The following is a 19,931-nucleotide window of genomic DNA, read 5'->3' as shown; positions in this document are numbered from 1 at the left end:
AAAAACCTTTTAATACTTAGAACCTTTTCATTTCTAAGTAACAATTTTTCTGTGTTTCTCTGTCTGAGGTTCGGTCAGGAAGAGGGAAGAGGGAAAATCCAGATTCTGGGCTCAAAATTTCACACACCGTCATTCCGTTCAAAACGTTCCGAGCGGAACAGTAGAAGGGATTAGGATAGCTCTTGAAAGAGACCAGCCTCAAGGGCCGGAAAACATAGCATGGAAAAGTGTCTGTTCAGTGACAGCTAAAATATTGTTTACTTGTATTCCCAGAATCTGTGGCAGATTTCAGTGAGGTTCAATTAAGATACAACTGGTCCTTAAACTGGTGGGTCGCAACCAAAAATGAGTCACAATTCTGTTCTCATCTGAGACAGCAGGGATAATGCTTTAAATGCATTTAAAAGCAGCTGACAAATGGATTAAGAAAAGCAGTGCTTTTTTAAATGCAATTAAAAAAATCATATTTATTTGTTACATTACAAACATCATTAAAATATACCATTTTACATTTGTATTTATTTTTCACTTTGAAAAGTGGTACTTTTTATTTTTAAACGAATATATTAATAATGTATTTTATTTTAAAATGTCACATCTAGTCCTCCCATAGCTGGGAGCATGACACATTTATATATATATATATATATATATATATATATATATATATATATATATATATATATATATATATATATATATATATATATATATATATATATATATATATATATATATATATAAAAAATGTCCATTTTCATGTAAGGTACAATTTAAGGTTTATTGTAAATACATTTTTGAAAATTTAAAGATACTTTCGGTACTATTGGGGTAATCACTCAATGCCAAGTGTAAAATCTGGGTCCTGAAGCCAAATCAGTTAATTTCCACTGCTTTATACAGTTTTAAGAATTACATTTGTGTTTCTGATCACTGTGGCATGTTGGTGAAGTTGGCTGAAATATTCCTGCTTTCTGAATACATTTATAGTCAGTCATATTTCTGGCAGTGACGTCTGGCAGTTCTCGGTCGGGCCTGTTATTAAAAGACTTGTCCAACACCTTCCTGAGATGAAGAGAAACCAAGCACAAACTTTCAATTCCATCTACAGTAGCTGACCAAGGCAGGCCTGTACCAGTGAGTGAGTGAGTGAGTGAGTGAGTGAGTGAGTGAGTGAGTGAGTGAGTGAGTGAGTGAGTGAGTGAGTGAGTGAGTGACTGAGTGAATGATCGAGTGAGCGAGCGAGTGAGTGAGTGAGTAAGAGAGAGTGAGTGGGAGGGAATGTTTGTACAAATCCGTCTGCATATTTATGTGTGTTGGAGAGGTCTGGAAAAGACCAAGTACGTTTGATCATGGCAGGTATCATCTTCTTATGTATGACAGCAACTCATGATGAAAGCTTTTGAAGAAAACAGAAGACGTCAGAGAGGTATAGAGATAGATAGAACAAGAAATGAGTGAGTGTAAGAAAGAGATAGAGACAAAACAAAGTACATACAAAGAAAAACACATGATCAGCACTAAAGTATATACAAAGCAAAACACATGATCAGCACTATTTTTCTATGTTGCACATGGAAAAATAAAAATAAATCAATCAATCGATCAATAAATGTAAAAATAAATACATGTGTGAATAAATAAATGTAAAAAATAAATGAACGCATGAATAAATAAATATAAAAATAAATGTAAACATAAATATAAAAATAAATGTTAAAATTAATTAACAACTAAATAAAAGTTAAAAATATTTTTTTTTATAAAAGCAGAAAATAATAAATGAAGGGAAAGATAATACAAAATTTAATAAGATTAAAAATGAATCATATTTATTTTATCAAGTCATATATTTTCCTAATTATGTATCTATTTATCTGTTTATTAATTTAAATATGTGCATATTTATTTATTCATTTATTTATTTACTTATTCATTCATTCATTCATTTATTTTTAATTTATGCAGAGTTGGTCCTCCACACACAATGTCCTTTGTTACACGTTACATAAAGTTACTAGTAAAAACTATAAATTATTTGGAAAGGAAAAACTAAACAGATTGATATGATATGATAAATGATGACGTATGATGTGATGTGATGTGATATTATATTATATGATATGAATAGATACAATACAATACTATACGATATATATGATGCAATACAATACTATACGATACGTTGCATTGTGTGGTACAATATGCTATATGATATGACATGAATAGATACGATAAGATACGGTACAGTACGCTACGATACAATACAATACAATACAATACAATACAATAAAATAAAATACGATAACATGCGATGCACGGTGCGGTGTGGTGCAGTATGGTCCGATATATGATATGATTGATCTATGATATGATATACGATATGAAATAACATTACATGATATGAATAGATACGACAGGATATGATACAATAAGATACAATACAATGCGATGCGACACGATAGTACAGTACAATATATAATATGATGATATGATATGACATGATATAATGAAATTATAAACAATTTTGATACTTTGTTGGGTCATCATATGACTTTCAATTTAAAATCACTGTAGAAGTCTAACTATAATGACATTTACAGCCATAAGTTTTTCGTTCTAACTATATAAGATAATAGTTGAGTCCACAACTTCATCTATGAGGAATGATACTGTCAGAGTGATTTTTTGTCAGCTGATGACTGATAAAACATGGATAGTCAATCCAATTACTTCCTACTTTAAAGCATGTGTGGCTCTTATGTTCCCAGAACATAACTAAAGTGCACACTTAAAATAAACGTAACATTATCATCCATTGCTGTGGACGCTAATATATTGTTGTTATCATTATAGCGTTATACCTATCCCTTTTGGTGTGGTGATGAAGAAAATTCTGTTATCAGAATATCTTTGTTGGTGAAAGTCATACAGGTTTGGATTGACATGAGGGGGAGTAAATGATGACATACTTTTAATTTTTGGGCAAGCTATCCCTTAAAAAAAAAACATTGTACAAATGACATCAACCAACTGGCAGTCCCTCATTCACACATTTTCCCCAGGATGACTCATTTGGACGAAGCAAATCTCTTCCTGCTGTAACTGAGGACTCACCTCTAATGTGGTTAAGACTATCTTTGTGACGGAGGAGAAGTAGGCGTCCCACAGGAACTGTGTCTGCTGCCGCAGTGCCAGGATTCTGTCAGAGCCCACAGACCTGGTGATAGATGGAACCTGAAGGAGTGAGACAGAGCAAGATCTGCTTTCAGATGTACGGTGCATTTTGTGTGTTCAAGGATGCATTAGTGGTCTCTAATTCTTCACAAAGAGGATATGGGTAAGATCTGTAGTGCTTAACAACTAAAATTCTACTCTGTACCTCACACAAAACGCATACCACCAGAGAGCACTTCAAATACAACGCAATGTCGTTTGGGCTACTTTTTTGACATTTGTGGGGAAAAAAATATTATGATTATAAGAAAAAAAAAACTGCCTTTTTATTTATTTTTATTTTTATTGTATATATTTTTTTAAGAAAGGGTAAAGGCTAGGTTTAGAGATAGGAGAGGGATTAGAACATGTATATCATATATAGAACATATATGCAAATATTTTATTTTATTGAAAGCACTATTTTTTAACAGTATAAGGAATACACAAACAAGTTTTATTTTAAGGTTTAAAAATCTAAAATGAATATATAGAAAATATTCTCCAAATAATATTTTAATTAGTTGCCTTGGCTCTAGTGAACAAAGTGAACATATACAGACTTAATATAATAACAATGTGTATTTATAATATGGTGCTTAATATATATATATATATATATATATATATATATATATATATATATATATATATATATATATATATATATATATATATATATATATATATATATATATATATATAGTGTATAAGTTGCACATTATACATGAGCTGGATTTTTGCAAGCGTAAAATGTAATTCACTATCCTGTATTGTATATGTAATACCAGCAAAATCTTAAAACTCCAATATTTTTAAAAGTTAGAAGAGACCTAATTAACTGAAGATGTCAGTTTCTTCTTCTGTATTTTGGGGGAAATGTCTTAAAACACTTAAAATGTCCTGGGATTAAAAGCTCAGATTGTTCCTCACGAGGATTTCAGAAATATTTAATTAAAGCTCCCAGTGCAGTGAGTGGTCACTTCAGATGTGGAACAAAGCAAGAATTTTAATTCTATATAGCAGTGTTTTCTCATTAATGTATTATCCCATTATCATTAAAAAAAAAACTATGACGATGTGTTTGTTGAGTGTTTTGGGGGGATTGTGCACTGATGGTGTGATGTGAATGTGTGTTTTGTGTTGTGTGTGTGTGTGTACCTGCAGTAATAATCTCTCATCTCCAATGATAGCAGCTTTACTCCAGTCAATGACCTCTGAGAAGGGCAGCTCCCATCCGTTACTCAGCAGCACAGGAATACAGGCCGCCTGTGGAAAACACACACACACACACACACACACACACACACACACACACACACACACACACACACACACACACACACACACACACACACACACACACACACACACACACACACGCACACACACACACACACACGCACACACACACACAGATATCAAATCCTCACTCCTCTACACAACTGCCACCAACAACTGTACAACACTTTCACAGTGTTCATTTCAATCGATGAACTGTTGTCCAAATGTACACTGACACCTTGAAACAATGTCATTTTCTCTGTGGACTTTTTTCATTTGCCAATAGTTACAAGATTCTAAAACGGTCATATAAAAGTTTTTTCAGCACTATTTTCAAACAAGGTATGGTGACCGGGAGGGGAGTTTGGTTCAGTTAGTTTTGTCGTGGTCACGGCATATCAATTCGTGGGAACGTCATATTAACTCTTGGGCATGCGGTGTAAAATCGTAGCCTCGAGATCAAAAGAATAGGCCTATAATATAATATATTAGGCTATACATGCACAAATAATAAACAAGATTAAGAAAGCCTACATATCAGGGAATTTATTTAAAAGGCGATGAGATGAATAAATATTGCAGTTTAAATATTCTGCGTGACCATAGCAACTTGGAATATCCTGAAATTAATAAGCCTATAATAATATTTATTTTATCATGAAAAAGCACGGAATTAAGAAATTATTATATTAACATAAGCCCCGTTTCCACCACAGGAACTTTACCCAGGAACTAGGAACTTTGGGTGGTACTTCGTGTGTTTAGACCGCAGGAACCAGGGTCTAAATGAAGTTCCGGGTAAATATTTCCCCCTCCAAACGGCCCTGCTCGCGAGGTAGTACTTTTTCAAAGTTCAGGAACTTTCGAGGGCGGGACTTGGGCGCTGAACATGCTGATTGGTTGAGCTCACGCAGCATTTTAGTTCAACCGGCATTTTTAAAAGCCTTTTGCGAGGTTCGTTCTGCGTTCAGTAAATATCAGTCTTGCTCTCTGTCTGGTGGCGCGCGGTCGTCTCAGCCATCTCACGTTCAATGTCCGTAATAGCTGATAATAATATACATTGTCATTTTAAATCTAGCTTTACAAGCTTTCTGAATATGCTGCATGCTGCTGAATCTGCATATTAGTGCTCTTTTCTGTCGTTGTTAATTACCTCTTTAGTAAACCTATACATAACCAGCAAAAGCAGCACAGCTTGAATCTCTTCCATACTCGTTATTAATTTTTTTTCACCATGTAAACGACCTGACCGATTACTTTTAAGTGTGTGTCCTTACATGACGTGACGGCGCGCGCCGCGCTCATGTTGACAAGAGAGAAAAGTACATTTTTCTGAGGGGTAAACTTTTTATTTCGTAAGTTATGAAGATAATGACACAGCGTATATTGCCCCGGGCAGTTTTTACTTTAACTGCGCCTGACAGAAGATTTTTTTTTCTGAGATGATTATTACACTTTACAACAAATAGCTATAAATAATACTGTATTAGTCCTGGTGGCCGTTAAGAGTTGCTATGGCTACAGTTAACACACTCCAGCTGCTGGAGAAAACAGCGTTGACATTTTTGGTGCGGCAGACAAACTGCATGTGACAAAATGATTGTGATTGAAAGTCATCACATGTAAACACCAGATCGGTTTAGATAACGTCTCATGTAAACAGTTCACTAAATCTTTCAATCGGTACACTTAAAAATGATTACTGTCCTTCACTGATTTGGAGGAGCAGTCGCGCGCAGTCCTACATCACCGGACTAATCTGCCTAATCTTCTCGGAACTTTATCGCGGTCGAAACACAGACAGCTGCAGGTCTGGGGGGGGAGAAAAGTTCCTGTAAAAAAGTTCCTGGTACAAATTGTTCCGGGTAATTTTGGTGGAAACGGGGCTATACTGCCTGTCAGGCTTCACACTGACGAAGGAGAACAGATTCAAATCACAAATGGAGTTTAATGTAGCAGGATCTCTCATGTGAGTAAACACGCATAACAGCTACATGGTACACCGTTGTGTTGTGGCTTAATTCCGTTATGTTTTGGTTTAATTCTGTTGTGTTGTGGCGATTTTGTTGTGTTGTGGCTTGTTTCCGTTGTGTTATGGCGATTTTGTTGTGTTGTGGCTTGTTTCCGTTGTGTTGTGTTGATTTTGTTGTGCTGTGGCTTGTTTCCGTTGTGTTGTGTTGATTTTGTTGTGTTGTGGCTTGTTTCCGTTGTGTTGTGTTGATTTTGTTGTGTTGTGGCTTGTTTCCGTTGTGTTGTGTTGATTTTGTTGTGTTGTGGCTTGTTTCCGTTGTGTTGTGTTGATTTTGTTGTGCTGTGGCTTGTTTCCGTTGTGTTGTGTTGATTTTGTTGTGTTGTGGCTTGTTTCCGTTGTGTTGTGTTGATTTTGTTGTGTTGTGGCTTGTTTCCGTTGTGTTGTGTTGATTTTGTTGTGCTGTGGCTTGTTTCCGTTGTGTTGTGTTGATTTTGTTGTGTTGTGGCTTGTTTCTGTTGTGTTGTGTTGATTTTGTTGTGCTGTGGCTTGTTTCTGTTGTGTTGTAGTGATTTCATTGTGTTGTGGCTTGTTTCTGTTGTGTTGTGGTGATTTCATTGTGTTGTGGCTTGTTTCTGTTGTGTTGTGTTGATTTTGTTGTGCTGTGGCTTGTTTCTGTTGTGTTGTGGTGATTTCATTGTGTTGTGGCTTGTTTCTGTTGTGTTGTGTTGATTTTGTTGTGCTGTGGCTTGTTTCTGTTGTGTTGTGGTGATTTCGTTATGTTTTGGTTTAATTCCATTGTGTTGTGGTGATTTCGTTGTGTTGTGGCTTGTTTCCATTGTGTTGTGGCGATTTCGTTATGTTTTGGTTTAATTCCATTGTGTTGTGGTGATTTCGTTGTGTTGTGGCTTGTTTCCGTTGTGTTATGGTGATTTTGTTGTGCTGTGGCTTGTTTCCGTTGTGTTATGGTGATTTTGTTGTGCTGTGGCTTGTTTCCATTGTGTTGTGGTGATTTCCTTGTGCTGTGGCTTGTTTCAGTTGTGTTGTGGCGATTTCGTTGTGTTGTGTCTTGTTTCCGTTGTGTTGTAGCGATTTTGTTTCCGTAATGTTGTGGCAGTTTCGTTGTGTTGTGGCTTGTTTCCATTGTGTTGTGGTGATTTCATTATGTTTTGGTTTAATTCCGTTGTGTTGTGGCGATTTCATAAGGTTTTGGTTTAATTCCGTTGTGTTGTGGCGATTTCGTTGTGTTGTGGCTTAATTCCGTTGTGTTGTGGCGATTTTGTTATGTTGTGGTTTAATTCTGTTGTGTTGTGCCAATTTTGTTGTGTTGCGGCTTGTTTACATTGTGTTGTGGCAATTTCATTGCGTTGTGCCTTGTTTCCATTGTGTTGCGGCGATTTCGTTATGTTTTGGTTTAATTCCGTTGTGTTGTGGTTTAATTCTATTGTGTTGTGGCGATTTCGTTATTTTGTGGTTTAATCCTGTTGTGGCTTGTTTCAGTTGTGTTGTGGTGATTTTGTTGTGTTGTGTCTTGTTTCTGCTGTGATGTAGCGATTTTGTTTCCATTGTGTTGTGGCAATTTCGTTGTGTTGTGGCGTGTTTCTGTTGTGTTGTGGCGATTTCATTGTGCTGTGGCTTTTTTCCATTGTGTTGTGGAGATTTGTTATGTTGTGGTTTAATTCGTTATGTATTGGCTTGTTGTGTTGTGGCGATTTCATTGTGCTGGGGCTTTTTTCCATTGTGTTGTGGAGATTTGTTATGTTGTGGTTTAATTCGTTGTGTATTAGCTTGTTGTGTTGTGGCGATTTCTTTATGTTGTGTCTTAATTCCATTGTGTTGTGGCGATTTCGTTGTGTTGTGGCTTGTTTCCATTGTGTTGTGGCAATTTTGTTTGTGTTGTGGTTTAATTCCATTGTGTTGTGGCAAATTCGTTTTGTATTGGCTTGTTTCTGTTGTCTTGTGGCGATTTCGTTATGTTGTGGTTTAATCCCGTTGTGTTGTGGCGATTGTGTTGTGTTGTGGCTTGTTTCCATTGTGCTGTGCTGATTTTGTTCTGTTGTGGATTGTTTCCGTCGTGTTGTGGCAATTCCGTTGTGTTCTGGCGTTTTTTTAACCTATTAGGGCAAAATGTACAATCAGTTGGTAATTGTAACGTTTTGGCAGATCTCTTAGAGCATTGCCATGGTTATTATTCCAGAAATACTTTTCTGCGGTATGCCACGACTGGTCAATCAAAATGTTTACATATAAATTACATATACATATACAATATGTTTAGAAGAGGGTGAAATGGTCAACACCACAATCCCTTATACAAATGTTTACATTTATTTCCATCCTTCTAAGCTATGAATTGTGCAATATCCAAAAGATCTTTGGTGAGGTCCTCGAGGGAACGGTCGCCTTGCAGGAGCCGAATTAAACTAATTTAAATGTTGAGCAAGCAATCTTAATAGGTGCAGGATCAGCAGAGTCCAGTCAGCTTGTGCCGTGTAATAAAAGGTGTGATTGCTTTCAGATTGCATTTAAAGGACCTATTAGCCTGCGTCATCTGGAGATATTTTAACACAGTTTTCAAAACTTTTCCCACTTTTTATGTTTTTTTGCCATTAATTTATAAAACAACAGCATTTTGGGGGCCTGAAAACACTTCTTTTTTTTTTAAATGCACATTTTTGAAAATAATACCGTGTAAACTTTAAAAAATGTGAATTTGTGAAAACAGTTACGAGATGCGCATCCATATATGTGTGTAGTGTTTCTTTACTAATACCACGCATTAACGGGGCAACCCGTAACCCGTGTTTTTCCAACCTTCGATGTACTCCCAGTTACGAGCTCTAATGTCACAGCCCGCGAAACAACTATGGCAGCCCCTACGGATGCAGTGTTTTTTAAAGTCGTACATTAAAAACCAAATTGTTTATTAAAATAAGTTATTGCTCTAATGTTATTTATCCGCAGATTTCTATGAATTATCAGTAGTTTTTTTGTGTGTGTGTGAGCTAGTTTCCAGTCCATTCAGTAGAAGAATAAATGACCAAATAGCCTACATTTCAAAATATACAAATAACATAAAAAAGGTATAACAGCTTCTCTTGCCTTATGTGCAGTTTTTTCCTCCTCTGTTTCCGTCAAATAAACAAGGAGTAAGCACCTTTGGCGATACTTTACATAGCTACCGCAATTCCTCACGCTCAGGCGTTTTTTTATTTATTATTACTTTGCCTGAAAATCGTGGTTTTGTCGTGGTTTGAAGTCGTAACTTACAGGCTCAAAAACCTGCCTGGTACAGAGCACAAGTGACATCGCCAACTACTGGTCTGGCATGAATAATACAGTGTTTTAGTCATTTTTGCAGATCTGTGTGAAAGGGGTTGTCTGGCTATTACCAGACCAAGCTCAATTTAAGACGAAACATTGGCCTGGGAAGTCTGCTCTGTATTTTCTACTGCACAAGCGGCATAATCAACTGGTATTATTAGAGTAACTCTGTACGCAATTGGATAGTCCTTCAACCAATCAGATCACGAATCTAGCATTCGGAAAGCATACCACCCATAGGGGCGGCCATTGCTTACCAAGCCATCACCTGCTTTTAGAATCCCATTGACTCCCATTCATTTTTGCGTCACTTTGACAATGAATAACTTTACATCTGAGGCTTTTAAAGACTCCCTTTGTCCATAGTTTATTTCTAAAGAAACACAACAATGTATAAAAGGCTCCAAAACCTTGTATCTTACTCTATCCCCCGTAGAAGCTGTTTTTGTAAAAATAGGCTAACATTTGCGTCATAACCAATGCGACTCTGTCGCACAGTAGAGAAATTACCGCATAGACAGGCGGAGATGCTCGCAGGCAATCTTTTACTGTCTATCAGACAGTTGGGGGGACATGGAGACATACAGTCCGATAAAGTCAAGGGAGAAGCATGGGGAGGAGCCCATAGTGAGCTAAAAGAAATGGGACAAAACCTTTAAACGTGATTTAGATTTCACTTCGCACAACTACTAGAAGACTTACAAGTGTCAGACAGGTTGCTTACGTCACATCTACGTCTTCAAGCTCAGTCTGAGCCTGCGCAGTTCGCTCAGCCATCAGGAAGTGAGTCCTTCTAATTGTCTTCACATTTCGCCGTTGAAGTCTATGGGGTCGCTGTGTCCATTTATTTTACTGTCCATGGCAACAATCCATAGTTTCTCTAAATGTCATCTTGTTAAACCTGCCAATAGTGTGCCAGGTGGATTAGCCAGTCTGTGATTGGTTCTCGCAAAAGTGTAACAGAAGCAGTAGAAATGAATGTATAGGTTTCCAGACTGAGATCAGGCTGGGTTTGCCCAGTCTATGCAAGGGGCTTATTTTGACAAATTTGTTGTCTGTACACGCAAAAACGCAAATCAAAAACATTTATGTTTTTAGTACATCATTGTCGTGTGAACAAACCTGTTATGTATTCCCTGGCTTTTTGTTTCATGTGTTTTGTCAATTGGACTTTTAGTTTGCATTTTACCATGTTTCTGTTCCCTGTGCTGTGTCATTTTTGTTTTATCTTTTGTAGTTTCTTTGTTGATTAGTTCTGTGATCATTCTCAGGTGTTTGCCTATTACCACTCTAGTATTTCAACTCCAGTGTTTCTTGTGCTCCTTGTTTAGTATTGTCCTACATGGATGTAATTTTGGCGCTACTTATTCTGTTCTCTGTTGTGGTTTTTGATTTGTTTATTTTGTTAATAAATAGTCTGGTCCAGTTTTTGCTGAAGGCTAGTCCTGCAGCCTGCTGTCAGATTTCCTCTGAAACCTTCCACCTCCAAGACCAAGTACATAAACATTACCATATTCAATAACACATTTTTTGTTTTGTTTTTTTGTCATGATTGAAATATTGTACAAATTAGGGTTTTTGTATGAATTAGATTTTTTTGGCCAAACTCAGTGGGGCATGTTCAGATCATACGGAAACTTACAAATGAGATTGTATTGTTTTGTTTGTTCTCATAGGCAGAAAAATTGCCTTCCAATCAAACAAAAACTGTTTATGCACCAATACAATTATAGATTTCTATAATTGGTCTTCAGGGAGGCTTTTGTCTGTGGGTTTAGTTTTGGGTGAGCAGTCTTTAAATTCAAGACTGCACCTGACCATCCAGCTTTTAAAGGTGACAGTCATATGGAAGACTTAAGGAGGTTTGTGCCAGATATCAGGAGTGAGGCAGAGACCACCGCTTTGGTAATCCCACCTGACCTTTCACACAGACACCTTCCGTCACACGCATACACATGCCTTCTCTCCCTCCGTGTTTTTTTTTTTTTTTTTTTTAATGGGGATGGTTGACAACAGAAGGACTGCCCCACATGCACCAGCATCTAAAAGCCTTTTGATGTCTCTTTTCAAAGTGCTCCCATCAGAGAGCACAACACAGGGAGCCACTGCCTCACTGAACTGCTGGAGAGATGTGAAAAATATTGAGGAAATTCAAACACACTGTGTTTACATCCGAAATCTGACGGACAAATATCGGTTTTGACAGGCTAGATTGGACAGAAAAGTGTCTTCACTGGCAGCCTATGCACACTTTTTTTTATTAATCCACTTTCTGATTTTATGAAACTTTGTACTTAATGGAGGATGGAATATTTCTCATAAAGTGACCTCCGTATATAAAGATGTAAAGATGCTTTCTTTTAAAGTTCCCTTATTATGGTTTTTCAAATATTCCCTTTCATGCAGTGTGTAATATATCTGTTTGTGAATGTAAACGTTCTGCAAAGTAGTAAAGCCGAAAGTGTACAATAAATAAAGTTATTATTAGTTACACTTTTGTAAGAACCAATTGCAGACGGGCTTATCCACCTGGCACACTATTGCGGGTTTAACATGATGACCGATAGAGCGATGGGTTGGTGTCTGTTGATCATGCCTCTTGTGGTCTGATTGGTTGAAGGACTATCCAATTGCATAAAGAGTCATTTGAATTATTATTACACACCATTTATCTGGGGAAAAAATGTAGCCTTTTTCATTTATGTATTACATTCTACACAGTTTTAATAGCACATATAAATACACATAAAAAGAACCACAAAGCTTAATGATACTACCAAGGTTTTTTGTTTTGTTTTTGTGGAAAATAACCTTTCAGTACTGTCTATTGGTCTATCATTTAAAACTTAACAAACATGCTTTTTATATGTGTTGCATGACTACATGTATTTAGTGTATATTAACATTACCTGTAGTTTTCAATTTCTGTACAGTCTAATCTTCTGCTTTTGACTATTGGTGAATTTCCACTTTTCACTGATGATTTCATTTAGGCCTTTCTGCCATCCGCCATCAAAATGATACATTTAGGCTGTGTTAACACTTGTCATATTTGGTTCGATTAAAACAAACCCTGGTGCGCACCAAACAAGCAGGCCGAGACCGCTAAAAAGGTGGGTCTCAGTCTGCTTTCAAACTAACTTAGGTGCGGTTCGATTGATATATGAACGCAATACGAACCAAACCAGGACATAATGTCACAAGATGCGACGCTACAAGTCAGCTGATTTGATGACGCGGAAAGATTGTCTATCTAAAATGAGTAACATTAACATTAGAGGGCAAACTTGGAGCAACACAGAGGTCAGTGCCTCATCAATATTTTATAGCATGTTTCGAAAATGCTAGAAAACGCACAAAAAGCATACCTGGTTCTTCTCAACAAAGGACCTGTGTTGCCCATTAGTCGGTACAGACAACGGAAATGCCGTCTCTTTTGTAGCAGAGCTTCGTTTCTGCATACAACGAGGAAATTCTGGTGCTGTTTTGTTTTGAACATTTTATGAGCTCTTTGTGAGTTTTTAGCTGGTAACAATAAAACCACATGTACACTCATAAAATGATCGCATCTAATCCATCACACAGCATTGTTTTGAATGTTCGGTAAGCTATAAGAGAAATATAGGTCATAAAACCCAACAATCAGGTTGTGACCGTATCCCTATGACTTTGGTTCGGTAACTTTAGGGTCGCTGTTAAAAATGGCAGTGTGAACGCTAAGCGGACCAGGACTATATGTTTTGTCTTTGGTTTTGGTCCGGACCAAATTAACCAAACTACAGGTGTGAACGCACCCTTAATTACTCCAGTTGCTATGAGAAAAGGCTAAAAATGATCCGCTGAAGAACATGCTCCTCACGTGCGTGTAGCTACTACTGGACTCTTTCTTTATGTATACAGACATGACGTAATGAGGCAAAGACTTCTATATCACTATCTATATCTATACCTATACCACATATCCACTATACCACTCTAATTATAACACATTATTACAAGCTTACTATTGTGGATGGGGCTAAGGTAAGGAGATAGATTGATATTGGCTTGTTGTGTACTTGCTCAAAAATTGATTTGGAATAATTTTTAACCAAAAAAAGGGAAGGACTGCAGCTTTAAGTGAGGAATAATTGACCACGGGCAGTTGGATTGTTAGAAAAATATGCACACCTTGGTGGTAATATGATCAGTGTGTGTCAGTATTATGTTTGAGTGAGATAGAGAGATAGTGGGAGAAAGAGAGTGCTTTCCATACATAAAAAAGTAATTTTGAGGCAAAAACATGAAAATAATTGGTTGTTTTTATCCTATTGTTTACTATATTTATTATGGACCTTTAAAATAGCTGAGATAATTTGGTGAAGTCATATGGAACTGTAATGCGGTCAAGACCTGCCTGGAACTACTACTTTTGCTGTGTGTTTCCATTCAACAGCCTCGTAGTATAATTAATTATATTATTATGTATTATGCAGTATCTCTGTTCATCTTAGAATCCTCCATGTGTGACAATGACATCTTCTGCACTTCTGGCTTATAGCCCACTTTTGACAAACTTTTTGACTACTGTTCACAAAACAGCTCATCACCTCAAACTTAGATTAACAGTGTTGCTTAATTGGTATTGGGAACATCAAAATATAATATAATGCACAAAAGTAATGTGGTAGAGGCACTGAACTGTAATTATTTCCTATTACAAATAGCCCTAAATAAATAACAATAAAAAAGCTAAACTACAGGGTAGAGGCCCTCCAGGACCGAGTTTTCCCATCCCTGATCTAGATGATTATGAATCAGAGGAGAGAGAAAGAGAGAGAGAGAGAGAGAGAGAGAGAGAGAGAGAGAGAGAGAGAGAGAGAGAGAGAGAGAGAGAGAGAGAGAGAGAGAGAGAGAGAGAGAGAGAGAGAGAGAGAGAGAGAGAGAGAGAGAGAGAGATTTATTAATAGTTCACTTCACTTCACCTCTCCTCTTCAATATAAGCATCTCTGGGTGTTTTTGAAGAGATGACAGAATGTCAATATCAATAACCCATACGTCAGTGTATTGTAACCTCAGGGCTTCAAATGGCTGAGCCCTAAAAACATCCAAGCCTATCAAAAACACCTGTTATGAAAGGAAGCATGCTGTGAAAGAGTTTTAGACTGGCAAACTTCAGAGTCACCAACCTGCAGGGCTTCTAGAAAGCGAAAGGACCCAAGCCGCCGGCCTCGAGGAACAAGGCAAAAACTGGAGTTGTGCAGCAGCTCCTGGTAATCAAACCTGTGGACACAAACATAAACACAGAATGCCAAAAAACATTAGAATCTGCTATTATAATATAATATACTATATATTTATAGTTTAACATTTGGTACTTCATTCTCAAAGAAGTGAACAATTCTACATGCAGGTTTAGCTAATGGTAAGATCCTTCTTTTAATTACCAATCAGAAAGCATGGGCATGTCCACATCAATACAAATATTTATATACATATAGGGCTGTGCGATACTGAAAAAAAAAAAAAAAAGCGATATGCAATATCTTGTTAATGCCATATTCAATATGCAACACAATATTTCTATTAGTGTGTAAAATCTATTTCAATTATATATATATATATAAAAAAACATATTTAAAAACTGAAAATGATACCACTTATGTTTTTCACATTCTTTCTGGGAAAAGAAAGCATCGCTACAACTGGCATTTTAGCAAAAATGTATGTCATAAATCTGACAATATAATTTTAACATCAATGTAAACAAACAAAACATTTAATGCCAGTATTTAAATACCAAAAACTCTTTGCTTGACTTGATAACATATAGTTATATCAACCTAAAACTGAATATTAGGAACATCCAGATAAAAAAGACGCCTGATCTAGGGGTTGACGATTATTTTTTATAATTTTTTATTTATCTTTGTTATTAAAAATAAGAACTAAAAACAATAGTCTTCACATAAATTAAATATACAGTTAATAAAAGCACAAGTGACAAAAAAAAGCACAAGCACAAAAAGCACCAAAAGCACAAGTGACAATCCAAAGTGATTTTTTCGTTCTTCTGTTGTTTGATAGACAGCGGCAGCTTTACTGTATTAGCAGGCTGTCACTTTAAGAACTAATGCACAGATCCTTTAGACTTTAGATTTTCCTCAACTGATATCGTTCATTTAAAGCATAACCGACTGAGTTTACATTAATTCCCATTAATAAAAAACAGCCTTTTGACACAACTGTGTGTGTATATTCACAATGATATATTCAGTTCAGTTTCTCAACTAGGTTGATAAAAATGAAGTTAAATAAATAAATAAACAAACAAGAAAATCTTATAAATCATAATTTATAAAGAGTTATAAGATGTTTTATCAGGTAGAAATTGTGCAAAAATATGTATACATTATATTGTAGTCACGAAACGGTTTACAACACGTATGGCACAGTAGACTCGAATGAACAATCTTATATACTGAATAAACAAGGATGCTATACATTAATATTGACAAGACTGAACGATAACTGAACGATCCATTTTTGGTCAAGATCTTATATTGACAATGCAAGAGTTGAGCACTCTGTAAAGTCTCCTCCAGTACATCCCAAAGACTCTCAATGAATTTAAGATCTGGACTCAGAGGTGCAGATTCATGTGTGAAAAATAATCTTCATACTCCCTCCCAACCATTCTTTCACAATTTGAGCTTGATGAATCTTGACACTGTCATCCTGGAATATGGTCATGATGTGGTTTCATACATGGTTATTTAAGAAATGAAAAGCTACTCAATCCATCCGCTACACATGCGCTCTCTCGCTCTCTCTCTCTCTCTCTCTCTCTCTCTCTCTCTCTCTCTCTCTCTCTCTCTCTCTCTCTCTCTCTCTCTCTCTCTCTCTCTGCTCATGTAAAGCAGGGTTATTTATTGTTAACTAAAATGAAAATCATTAAAAAACAAAAACACTTGTTTTAACAGAGATAAAACATACAGTATCATTTTCTGAAACGTAAATTACTCAGTACTAACTTCTTGTTTATAGAACTGTTATATATAAAAGTAACATCAGTCAGGCTAATTAAGTAATATTACACTCACAATTGTGCTGTTGTTCTGACTACAGCCAAATATAATTTGTGCTGATATTTAACATCCCACTTGCTCATGTGATATTTATTTACTTATTTAGCCTGATATTATGTTTATTGTTGCAACTTGCTGCAATAATATCGGATGAGTTGTCACAGCACAGGTGTAGATGGCTATTTAATACGATGCAGAAATCTTAGAGACTGATCTGTTATATTATATTTGTTCAGGCGTATTATATTAGGACAACACAATAAACATCCTGGGAGAGAAAAAGATCCAAGATCCAGCTGAAGGTGGAGGGATAGGATCCTGTTATTTGCTCTCTCCTTCTGTTCTGACAGTCAGCCTTAATCTGGCTAGAGCTCACTCTCTTCTATTTAATTCTCTTATAATTACTGCCTCACTCTCTTTCTCTCATTTTCTTTCCTCTATATTATCTCCATCCTGCATCACCAATCCAGCCAATAAGTGGAACATATGTTGTTCTTCTTTTGAACTTCATTTTCTCTATTGTGCAAAGCAGTTATTTGTCAAGGCATCATTTATACTTTTTTTAAATTAAAGGTACACTATGTAACATTTTTCTTCCACATTAACAAAGTCAATACATCATCAAATTGTTTTGTCTTTGACTCACTATGGTAAACCTGTATGTTCGCCCTTATTTTTCTTGCAATCTATGGATATAATTGTTCACTGTAAAGCATTATCTATTGCAAAGGGTCAGATTCATCCACACAGTCACTTAGAGCTGAGCACAACCAAAACAATGTTCTTCCGCAAAATGTATGCAGCTTTTTTTTTTCTTTTTGCATAAATACATTTCAATTGAAGCATTAAAATAACAAACTAAATTACTAAAACCAAAACTTTCACACGTAAGTTTAAAATATTCTGGCTGAGCCCCCAGTATGAGTTCCCTTTCGAATTGGGATCACTTCTGGGAGCCCCTATCAGCTTCGAGATATAGAAAACGGGCAATGAACATTGGCGTGCGTGCTTTGCATATCGCGCGGATATAAAGCGGAAGCGATCGCCACGCACTATTGTCATTCACTTCGGAGCCGAACAACATTGATGAAGCATCTGACTGCCATCCTAAACAGCGGGAGAGAGAGAAAGTGTGTGCAGGGGGAAATCGCTCGTGTTGGCCAGACGGCTCAATCTCACTGCTGCTGAGAGAGCTGCTGTTTTAACAGCAAAACTGAGAAACTGAGCAAATTGCACTACACATACGCACACACACGACACACAGTCGGTTCGGTGGGCGTGTTCCTTTTCTGGTGAGAGCAGAAACAGGCTCACTACCCTTGACGGCAGGCAGGCCAGGGGGTATGAGGGTCTTCCGCCGGTGGAGCAGGCCGTCACGATGCAACTGTGTCCGGCGACCGCTTCCAACTGGCGTGGGGACCCGAAGCTCCTGTCCGGGGCCTGTAGATTCTCTTCCGGTCTGACCGCGAAGGCCTACAGGTCCTGTGGCCAGGCCGTGTCCGCCTTGCATGCCATGGCGTTGCTTCAGGTGCACCAAGCACAGGTACTCATGGACATGCACGAGAGTAGTCCTGGCCCAGAGCTCCTCCAGGAGGTGGTCCAGGAGGAGGGACAGCAACGGACCTCGCGACGAAAACCACCGCCCGTGCTATTGGCCATGCGTATCCACCTTGGTGGTCCAGGAGCGGCATCTCTGGCTCAACCTGGCTGATATGAGGGAGACCGAAAAGACCCGGTTCCTGGACTCCCCTATTTCGTCGGCTGGGTTGTTTGGCGACGTGGTCGAGAGCTTTGACCAGCAGTTCTCGGCCGCCCAGAAGCAGAGGGAGGCCATCCGCACATCCTGCCCGGCGGTCCGCTGCTGCCTCCAACCTGCCGCCGGCGTAGGCATGGAGCCGACTGCGGGAAGGACGTCCAGCCCGCTCAGGCCGCTGCAAAGCCAGGTGGCAAGCGCCGTCGTAAGAGACCCTGAGACAGGCCACCCAGAGATGGAGGAGTCTGCTCTACAGGAAGTGGCAGCAGCACCACTTCCTCCCCCCGGAGGAGGGCCAGGGGGATCCTTTGTGTGTCTAACATCTGTCCTGCCACTGGCCTCACTGGCCTCAAGTGCGCTTGGCGGTGTTCGACGCCCCCATGCCTTGTCACCCTCAGGCGCCTCTCCAATCGCCAGCAGGGGGGTAAGTGTTGCCACGCGCACGCAGACCCCGCCGCGGACCGCCACCGCGCTGTCCCGGTCGGGCCCCTGCATGCCGCTGCGCTGCCCCGCTGCAGATACGTCTGTGGTACCATTGGTCCCGTTGGTTCAGTCGCTGGGGGCCTGGCTAGCCCGTGTCTTCACGAAAGTCGCAGAGGTGGCCATTGCTCCCATGAGAGAGAGTGGTGTTTGTATCTTCAACTACCTCGACGACTGGCTGATTCTTGCTCAGTCGCGAGAGCAGTTGTGCGAACACAGGGACATGGTGCTCAGGCACTTCAGCCAGTTGGGGCTTCGGGTCAACTGGGAGAAGAGCAAATTCTGCCCCACGAAGAGGATTTCTTTTCTTGGTATGGAGCTGGATTCGGTCGCCCTGACAGTGCGCCTCACCGAAAGCGCGTCCAGTCGGTGTCGAACTGCTTGAATTCGTTCAAACGCAGGACAGCGGTCCCCAGTGCTTCTGGGAGAGTGGAGACTCCATCCCCAGGTGGTCCAGCTGATTTGGGATCACTTTGGGGCCGCACAGGTAGACCTTATTTTGCCGCCCTGGACACGGCCCGTTGCCAGTTGTTTGATTCCCTGACCGAGGGGACCCTCAGCACGGATGCTCTGGCGCACAGCTGGCCCCGGGGCCTACGCAAATATGTGTTTTCCCTAGTGAGCCTTCTTGCACAGACATTGTGCAAGGTCATTCCTCTGAGGAAGGACCTCCTGACTCCTGACCCTCCACAATTGCCAGATCTCAACCCAATAGAGCATCTTTGGGATGTGGTGGAACGGGAGCTTCATGCCCTGGATGTGGATCCCACAAATCTCCATCAACTGCAAGATGCTATCCTATCAATATGGGCCAACATTTCTAAAGAATGTTTTCAGC

At 38.6% G+C, this 19,931-nt stretch overlaps 1 protein-coding gene across 1 annotated transcript in view; it reads right to left on the bottom strand.

Annotated features, from left to right (window-relative positions):
- The window catches only part of LOC137041243 (exostosin-1), a 448,506-nt gene that overhangs the window by 63,819 nt on the left and 364,756 nt on the right, over window positions 1-19,931 (bottom strand). Inside the window, exons 3-5 of the mRNA XM_067417291.1 lie at window positions 14,962-15,055; window positions 4,378-4,485; window positions 3,118-3,237 (exon numbers count right to left, since the gene is read on the bottom strand). Coding sequence (XP_067273392.1) covers window positions 3,118-3,237; window positions 4,378-4,485; window positions 14,962-15,055 — 322 coding nt within the window. The remainder of the gene's footprint in view (window positions 1-3,117; window positions 3,238-4,377; window positions 4,486-14,961; window positions 15,056-19,931) is intronic.

This window comes from Pseudorasbora parva, chromosome 15 (assembly GCF_024679245.1).
Source record: "Pseudorasbora parva isolate DD20220531a chromosome 15, ASM2467924v1, whole genome shotgun sequence".
NCBI lineage: Eukaryota > Metazoa > Chordata > Actinopteri > Cypriniformes > Gobionidae > Pseudorasbora > Pseudorasbora parva.
The sequence above is the reverse complement of the archived record's forward strand: the minus strand, read 5'-3'. Positions and strand labels throughout refer to the sequence as shown.